Source organism: Sander lucioperca, chromosome 6, assembly GCF_008315115.2.
Source record: "Sander lucioperca isolate FBNREF2018 chromosome 6, SLUC_FBN_1.2, whole genome shotgun sequence".
In the NCBI taxonomy this organism is placed as follows: domain Eukaryota; kingdom Metazoa; phylum Chordata; class Actinopteri; order Perciformes; family Percidae; genus Sander; species Sander lucioperca.
In genome coordinates this window covers 26608135-26617841 of record NC_050178.1, presented here as the reverse complement: position 1 = coordinate 26617841, position 9707 = coordinate 26608135, and the positions used below count along the sequence as shown (strand labels likewise).

General features: G+C 42.2%; 1 protein-coding gene across 1 annotated transcript in view; it reads right to left on the bottom strand.

Annotated features, from left to right (window-relative positions):
* Positions 1 to 1614: 1614 nt before the first annotated feature.
* Positions 1615 to 9707, bottom strand: part of wnt4 (wingless-type MMTV integration site family, member 4) — a 25686-nt gene continuing 17593 nt past the window's right edge. Inside the window, exons 2-6 of the mRNA XM_031307536.2 lie at positions 6148 to 6229; positions 5592 to 5745; positions 4841 to 4972; positions 4326 to 4468; positions 1615 to 3613 (exon numbers count right to left, since the gene is read on the bottom strand). Of these exons, the coding sequence (XP_031163396.1) occupies positions 3143 to 3613; positions 4326 to 4468; positions 4841 to 4972; positions 5592 to 5745; positions 6148 to 6229 (982 nt within the window). The 3' untranslated portion in view covers positions 1615 to 3142. The remainder of the gene's footprint in view (positions 3614 to 4325; positions 4469 to 4840; positions 4973 to 5591; positions 5746 to 6147; positions 6230 to 9707) is intronic.

Sequence of the window (9707 nt, the reverse complement as noted above, 5' to 3'; positions counted from 1 at the left end):
TTTCTATATGTAGCTGCTGTTGTGCGTTTCTAAATCTTTTCTGCATTTCCTCAATGTTATATAAAATTTTAGAGGACTAACAGGCTAGAGTATGCGCCCTGTCTCATAAGATTCCATCATAGAATGTTGACGTAGAAGAGGGGGGTGCGCCGTGAGCGTTGAGCGAGTAGGTACGAGCGTACGAGTAGTGAGTTGTCGTCTATGGAAAAAGATGGATAAAGCAAAAAAGCTGTCGGGGGCTATAAATAGAAAAAGGAGATGGCATGTCAATGGATGCGACAACAGTTAAATAAGTGGATGCGTGAGAGGCAACAGGTAGGATTTAAAGTGTGACGTCTGTGCTTGGAGGCTTGCAAATATTCATGTTAACAGACTAGCTAGCGTTTGCTAACACTGGGAATGTAGCAGCCAAATGGGGGTTTACGGCTAGCTTAGAATATGCAAAACTGAGGTTGCTGAGCTGAAAACTGATAAATATAAGGTAGCATGTACAATAAATGACAAGAATCTGGAAAACATAACGAATGCAATAACTCTGGTTTACCATGGAATCATTAATAGATTTAGTTTTACCATTAGCTGTTCATGTTAGCTGTGCTGTCAGACATATATAGACTATAGTTACATCTGTAGGATGACATGGAAGCTGTAATTACAGGGTCACATCTCTCTCTTTAAAGGTCTGTGCTAAGTGGCTCTCCGTATTTGTACTTTTTATAATCCAAAATGTGAATGTAATTTCAACAGCAGCACAACCTTACTGCATAATAGTTGTCTTATCTGATGCCATCACTAGGCTGATTTAAGAACTGAATTTAGGCTGCTATATTTAACAGTGAGTTCATTTCATTCAGGTGTAAGGATGGTGGATCAGGAAAGACAGGGGAAGGCAACAGGTAGGACTAACATTAGGTGGAAGTGTAGGGGGAGCCACTTGATACCAACAGATTAATTTCTTAATATTATTAATTTGGAAAAACTAATATGGAAAATCTATTACATAATGTTTGTTTGACAAGATGTCTTAGTGGAGAAGAACACAGACAAGGAGTGAATGAGACAGACATGAGGTCAGCAATGGCATCAGGTAGAGATGAGACCAGTGATGACATCAGGTAGGAGTTCTATTAGTTAGACCACACAAATATATATATATATATATATACCACAAATATATATATATATATTTGTGTGGTATACACACACACACACACACACACACACACACACACACACATAGACACACACACACACACACACATACATACACACACAAAATGCTACATGGTGCAAAATGTGGCCACATAATAACGCAGCTGAAAGACACGGGAAATGGACAATTTTATTGAAATATGTGTATGTCTGTCAGCAGGACTGTGTGTGTGTGTGTGTGTGTGTGTGTTTGTGTGTGTGTGTGTGTGTGTGTGTGTGTGTGTGTGTGTGTGTGTGTCAGGGCTTGGTGGTGGAAAAGGATCTGCTCTCTCTCACTTTCCATCTTTCTATCTTCTCATGTTCTTTCTTTTCTTTTGGGCAACCACACACACACACACACACACACACACACACACACACACACACACACATATATATTATTTTTGAAAGAAGCGACAACAGTCATTTTTGACAAAGCATATATTCCGTATTAACATACATTCATAGGCAGTATAGTCTTCTTCAGTGTATAAGTCTTTACAGATCTACAGTATGTCTCTATAATGATAGCACGTTATTATAGGAAAGCTTGGCTTTATGGTGGTACAAGACAACAATAGAGTCCTGACAGTGGCATGGGAAATTGTGTGTGTGTGTGTGTGTGTGTGCGTGTGTGTGTGTGTGTACAGTATGAAAGGAACAAGGAAAATTGAAAATGTGGTCAGAGGTTCGCTGCTGTGGGGCGAGGGCTCTATGTGCGCTTGGAGAGAAAGTGCTTCAGTCATCATGCATGGTGAACATGCTCGGCAACCCTCTGGCAGACCCCTTTGTGTATGTGTGTGTGTTTACATTGTGTGTTTGCTGGTGCATGCATGTCTCTGTGTGTTTGCTCGTGTTTGCATTAAGCCAACTAGCGTTTGGCAGATAGCAACGTGCAGGAGAAGGCCAAGGTCAACATCAATCCAGGATTTTTACAATATGATGTTCTGTAATGGTAACAAATCATTGACAATCTGATCTGAAAACTGTTTGGATATAAGGTTTCTGGTTTCTGGTTGCAGGTATCAGCTGTGCATGAATACAGGTGCTGATTTGAAGCAATGTTTCCTGGGAATGTGTGTGTTTTGTGTGTCTCATGCCTATCACCTGCCAATGCTACGGGTCTACAGAAAAGACAGGAAGGAGCTGACAGTGGCTTTCACCTGTCCATCATCATCCTCCCTCTGACAGAAAGACAGTGAGTGTGTGTAAGTGGAGCAGCATCACGGCATTGCAGGGGGCAAAATAAATGACTGGACCTCAGCACAGCCATGTACACTCAAGAAGCAAATCACAGAAAGTCCGTCTGCGACATGTTCCTCCTTGTTGTTCAAGTCTGTCCTCTGACAGACTCAGCGTTTCCCTTTTTGACATCCAGCACTCCAAGTGAGTCCCCGAAGCAGCAGCAGCAGCAAGGATAGAGGGCAAACAACCCTCCCCTTGACCCCAATCCCAACCCAAACCCTTAACCCCACCCACCCATCTGCCCACCCATGGGTCCAGTTTGTCCCTAATTATCTCCATTCGTCTGTCCCCTCCTTCTAGGTCCACCAACCGTCAATCTCCTCAGTCTCAACAAATAAGTTAAACATTACAAAAATAAGAAGCATCAATGACAAAGCAAATATGAGAGTGAGGGAGGGAGACAGAAAGTAAAAGATGCTCTCTACTTGAGAAGAAACAAACTGCCTCTGTAACTTTGTAGGGAATCCCATGCATAATCTACTGATTTTCATTAAGGTGGTGTAAAATGAATAGGATGACATTTGACGTTTAAGCCACTCAGTCTGTTTCCGTTGACCAGTAGTAGGATGATGGGGTGTTTCAAGCAGAAGAAGAGGGAGGTTCAAAAGTCCTCCTTGCTCCCTTTGGCCTTGGTAATTGAGCAGGAGTGTGGGGCGTTTGTTTTGTTCATCAGCAGTGCCCTCTGTGCCCCCCCCCCCCACTCCCATCACCGGCAAGTATGCATCTCCACCATTTTGCGGCACTGTTTGCATTTGACATAACAGCACCAGTGGAACTTACAGCTGCACCTGTCCACCACCTCCACTTCCTGCGTCTGGAAGCCGCGGCCACAGCACATCAGCTCGCAGCCGTCGATGGCCTTTGACGTTCGGTTACACTGGCGGCCCACCGTGCCCAGCATACCCGGCGTGCGTGGGTCATAGTCGCAGAAATCTGGACTGGGCTCCAGGTAGACCAAATCTTCGTCTGTGTGAGGTTTGAACTGGGAGTTTCGAGGTGCCAGGACTTTGGTGGTGCCCACCTTGCGCTGCTCCACCTCAGTGGCACCGTCAAACTTCTCCTTGATGACATTGCCCACTTTGCGGAAGGGCGGCATGGCTTTCCAGCAGGTCTTTACCTCACAGGAGCCTGACACGCCGTGGCATTTGCACTCCACACGCATGTGGGACAGAATGGCCTGCAGAGATGCCAAAGAACCTTTGGTTAGCAGAAAGAACTTGACTATGCACAATATTCATACAGAATAGCTGCTGTGGATAGCTGCATCCATCTCTCAAATGCTGACTGTTTGGGCTTACAGTAACAACTACCTACTGCTACCAGAGCTGTATACTTAAGACTTGCACTCAAGTCAAAGTTCATTGGGATTTGATTTTGACTTGACTGCAATGAAACTTAAAATACTGTATTTTGTAATCTTTTTTTTACTCGGACTTGTCTCAAATAACATGACTTGGACTCAGATTAGTGGAGAATAGACTTGCACTTGTCTTGATTGACTTGAAACTTGAATTGGACATATCTAGTAATATTTAAGACTTGAGCTGGACTTATCTTGAATGATTTTAAACCTGACTTGAACTTGTCTCAAATAGTTTGAGACTTGACTTGGACTTGTCTTGAATGACTTGAAACTTGACCTGGACTTATTTGAATGACCTCAGACTCGACTTGGACTTGTCTCAAATTACCTAGAAAGATTTAAGACTTGCCGGAATTGTCCCAACTAAATTATTGTGAGGTAACACAAAAGCATTGCGAAGGAACAACAGCAAAGGTATATCAGAAAAAGAATTGCCACCACAACCTTTTGGGTGCTTTGTACTAAAAGAAGTGCAGTGTTCTACAAAAGGGCTGATTCCCATTTTACGTCACTGGCAGTGAGTTACCTTCCTGCCAGCCTCGTTGTTGTGCAGGTTCATGAGAGCCCGGCTGGAGGACTGGCCTTTACTCCTCTCCCTCACATCCACAAAGGATTGGGAAAAGGCCACTCCATATGCAATGTTATCACTGCAGCCTGACCACTGGAACCCTATGACAATTTATTAAGACAGAGACAGGAAGTGGTTATCTGTATGGCACTTTAAACATTGCTTAAACACTACACTATTTTGCAGCCATGTTTCAGTAATTTGGAATTGATGAAATGATGGTTGATGATTGTAGTAATGTGTGATAATGATATTTAAAAGATATGGCTATACACACATGGAGATAAGATGGCAAAAAATAATATGCTGCTAGTGATATCTGTCTGGCCTTTTCAATGAAAATACTGTCACATTATTTAGTCTTTCAAATGATTGCATTAAAATGTACTGGATCAGTTGGTCCTTCTGTTTCCGTTGTGTGTGTGTCCGTGTGTTTGTGTGTTTGTGTGAAAGAGAAAGAGAGAGAGACCTACCCTCTGGACTGACTCCATGTACATTGTGGTCGCAGCCACATTTTTCCAGCTCTCCACTGCTGCAGGCCCTTGTGACCGCAAACGCCACACTGGCTGCTGAGATGGCATATACAAAGGCTGCCTCACGGGTGCCTAACACATACACAAACAGCCACACACATACACACACAGTCATATTGCTTTGCATTATGTAACTGAAAAGAGCTTCTCATTCTGAATGGCAAAAAAAACCTTCTACAGATAAAGAGTGTATTAAAGTCTAAGAGAAGGAGCCCAGACATCAACATGCAGTAACTGGTTAGGCCAGTACAAATGGAAACAAGCTAAAAGATGTCAGAATATTTTAAAATGGAATGGAATAATCCACATCAAATCAGCTTTGTGAAATCAAAGATAATCAGGGCCCAATTTTGTTAATGCATGCAGGTAGAAAAGTGAACTGATAAATTTGTTTTAGTGTGAATCAGCTGTGGATAAGGGCATAACTTTGGGTTCAACATTGGGGGAAATAGTATAAAAACGTCAAAAGGTGACATAAAAACAAAGCAACAAAATTTTCGGTAAAAGCAACAAAAAAATGTCGTAAAAATTGTCCAGAAAACATTTAAAAGGCAACAAAACCATGGAAAAAATGTGTTGTAACCCCCCCATGCCCCCCCCCCTGTAAATGACGCCTATGGCTGTGGTGTCCTTTGTGTCCAGATGCTTGCAGGAAGTTGGAGACAGGAATCACTGCAGTGTATGATCTTACCCTGGGTGACCACTTTGCCAAACACAGGCATGTTCTCCAGAGTGGAGCAGTTCCATCGACGGTTGCGAAACTGGAACTGACACTCGTCTATAGCCAGCTGGGCTCCACGACGCACCGCATCCATCACCTCCACACTGCGCTTACAGATCTGGACCTGCAGCAGAGACACACAGGAGCTACGTCAGCCACGAACACAGCACACATACTAATAAAATACTTTACTTTCTCATTTAACGTAAATGTCTCCTGGAAAAAAAACCAACATTTACCAGTATTCATTTTGGTATTGATATGTCATTACCAAATCAATTGTGGTACCTTTCTATGGATACATGAGAGCATGCTAGAGAAAACTGCAAACTTCCTCTCACAACAAGGACTCATCCTTTTTGTTCTTAGCTGATTATTGCTGCAGAATATCACATTTCTTTAAAACGATTAACGTTGTTTTCACAGTATTTCTGTGTCCCAATCACCCCAACTGTTGTGATATTCCCCACTGTTAAACACACTTTTTAGTAAATGATGTGCAAAAAGGTATGTACGGGGTATGTACCTGTCTCTGGATGAGGCCTCGTAACCTCTCGCACGTCTCCTCATCCCTGATGCTTCCCACTGACGACAGCTTGGCCAGGTACCTAAAAGAAAGGAAAAACACAACCAACAAGACCTCTTTAGTGTGCAGTAGGTGGGGAGGCCTGAAAGAAGAGGTCGCAAAGGAACATTCAGGAGAAGAAGTTGAAAGTACCGAATCTGTGGTTAAAGTGATACAAGGTGAGACACAAACAAGATAGACATATATTATCTCCACCATAGTGTCACTTTAATACAGTTATTGTCACAGACAATGTTTCCCTTTGAACCAGGGTATGATTTAATTTGACGACACCATTCAGATGAAGCAGAGGGTTGGTTCCCATGACATTGTGGGAATGTTTTGGATAAATGTCTGGTTGTGAGGACACTAAGAGGAGGGAAAGTGGCTTATCATACAAACCACCTCCAGGCCAGACAGGTCAGGGAGATATACTGAACACACACACACACACACACACACACACACACACACACACACACACACACACACACACAATCTAAGATGTGTGAGAAAATGGCATCAGTCTGGATGCCCTGATCCTCACACATCCACCTCACCTCACTTCAGTCTCATATCTTCAGCCCCAGCTGCACCTTACAGAAATAGGCTTTCTCAACCCTGATTATGTACAGTCAACACTACTCAACGTGTATGTTGAGTTTCAAAATCATAGTTTTTTCAAACAATGGAAAGTTTTGCAGATGACCTGAGATAACTTGTCATTTCTAGTGCAGTTTCACGTAACGCAGTCATGGAGTTTTTAAAGAAATGCTAGTTTCTTCAAACAAGGCACACAGACACGGATCATTCTTGATTTAAAGAAACACCTCCAACAAGTTTATTTACACTTTAAAAAGTGGAAAATAGTTTGCCATTTTTTGCCGTTTTAATTTTCTATAACCTTAGATTTAAATAGACAGACTATTGAGATAGATGTTTTTCCACACACTTTTTGTTGTGGCAGGTGTGACACCTGGCAGGTGTCATGGGGCAAAAATAAAGAAATCTGCACACACAGTAGTAATACATGCTCTTAAATGACTTATTTGTACTCTGAAATTAACAGAACAGGCTAGCTGTTTACCTCTGCTTCCAATCTTCATGCTGAGCTAGGCTAACCACGCTTTGACTCAGTGGTGTAGTCTAATGTGTAGTGGGTATACTGTACTGTATATACAGTATATATTGGCCTTGGGGGTGGGGGACTTCATTTCCTGTATTCGAATACACTTTTATGCACCAATTTATGGTGGAAATACCTTTATTTAGCCTATGTGAAGAAGAAAAAAACATCAAAAAACACATCAAAAGTGTAATGGAAAGTGTGTTGTTGCGTGTCATTGGTCCCTTTTAAGTGGGTATATAGAAATCCTGGAGCTTTCCAAGAGGTGTGTATCACGTAGACTATACCACTGATTTGACTCTAGCTCAACAAACAAACAGACATTGATCTTCTTATCTCACTCTCAGAAAGAAAACAAATCAGGCATTTCCCAAAATGTTGAACTACTCCTTTCAGGGAGGTCATGGAAAAACACAGTGCAAAATCCAAAGTATATTCAAGGATATGTACAAGAACATATAAAACAATAAACTGCATTAAATCCAAGCAGCACATTTACATGAGATGGCCATTTGCACTGAATTAGCTACACAGTGGCGCATGCTCATCTATGACAACTGTAGTAAATGTGATAACCTAACTATTTTACTATTGTATTATTCAGTATTTGCAGGCTCCTCCATACAGTGGACAGAGTTTGAATATCAAAATGGCCCTTAATAAGGCAAATTCCAACAAAATGAACTTAGAGGCTGTCATTCTGACGAAGTAGACATGTTTTCCTTAAGGTTTCTCAAGCTTGTTTTATAGGCTCGGGTTATGAGTTCCCAAGACCACACATACCTCTGTAAAGCCCTGTTAGCCCGTGTTAGCTCAATCTCAATGTGCTGTGGCACAGATCCAGATTGCAGAGAATTCTGCTGTCAGATTATTGACAAAGCCATTATGCACAACACAAAGTCATGCTCAATCTTGTACACCAGCTGAGTGTATAAAAAGGGTTAATGACATCCTAATTATTGGTTTTATTACATATAGATCAGCTGTTAGCTACATCTCACTTCTTTCAAACCCTCCTGATATTGGATGGTAAAAGTGATAGAAGTAGAAATAGTTCATGTTTAGCGTTAGTGCATTATGTTTAGTACTATTTGCAAATGTGGTATAATTAATATATCATCCTTCCAGAGGTCAAACAGCTCCTCCTCTCCATTCACCCTCTCATCTCCTCCTCTCAACAGTTCAGATTATCTTTCTCTCTCCTTCTCTTTGATGGCCTTCTTTTCCTCTTCCCCTCCAGACAGTGTCAAGATTTAGCACTCATCGCTGTGATAACCCCCGCTCTCGGCCACTCAGCCACATCTGCTCACATCCGCCCTACAGTGGGGTGGCTCGGTTGAAAACTTTGGCGTAGTCATATTTTCAAATCTCCACTTAACTTTTAGCACTGACTTATAGTGCCCATATTATGAAAAAAACACTTTTTCTGGGATTTGGGGTGTTCTGTTGTGTCTCTGGTACTTCCACACACATACAAACTTTGAAAAAAATCCATCCATGGTGTTTAGAGTGAGATACGGTTTCTGAATGTGTCCTGCCTTCAGTCTCTGGGTGAGCTGGTCAAAATCGGCACGGCTTGTGACGTCACAAGCCGAAACGAGCAGGCTAACCGCAACCATTAGCTCGTAGCGTTAGCGTTAGCATGCTAATGCTAACGCTAGCATGCTACCTCGTTCTCAATAGCAAAGCACTGCTACAACACACACAAGTTCACCATAATCTACAAAAGAACTACTTCCATGTGTGCCCTCATTTAGAAGTCTCCCAGCTAATCCTGCCTTGTAACTGACCGAAGTTGTAGAAACAGCCTCTCTTTTACTGTCTATGGAGCTAGCTAGCTGACATGATCTACATCTGAGCTACTGAGCATGTGCGAGTGCAATCAAAGATAGTACAGAAGAAGAAGAAGAAAAGAGGTCTCACTCTGTAAAACAGAGACCAGGTGAAAAGAGGATCTGCAGCAGTGAGAGAGAGCACTGCAGTACAACACAAATATGGTGTTTTTTGAAAATTAAACCATGTAAACCTATTCTGGTACAACCTTAAAATACAATTATGAACCTGAAAATGAGCATAATATGGCTGCTTTAAAGCTTTAGTGCGTAACTTTTTGATATTAATGAACGTCCGTTACATTCAAGCCAAATGAGTAGGTACAAAGCTAATTATCAGCTCCACACAACTCTCTCTGGATTTCTCAGTATGACTATGTTCAGAAGACTGTGGTGTCCGGTGACTTTTCCTGCACAGAAACTGGAGTGAAGATAATGACCTCTTCTGAAGAGTCCATCATGTTTTTAATCCTCCGTGTCCGCCTTGGCTACTAGACACTGCATGGAGGAGGGGGGGGGCATTACGGAAGGCTTGCATCATGTGGACGTGCCGACAGTGTTGT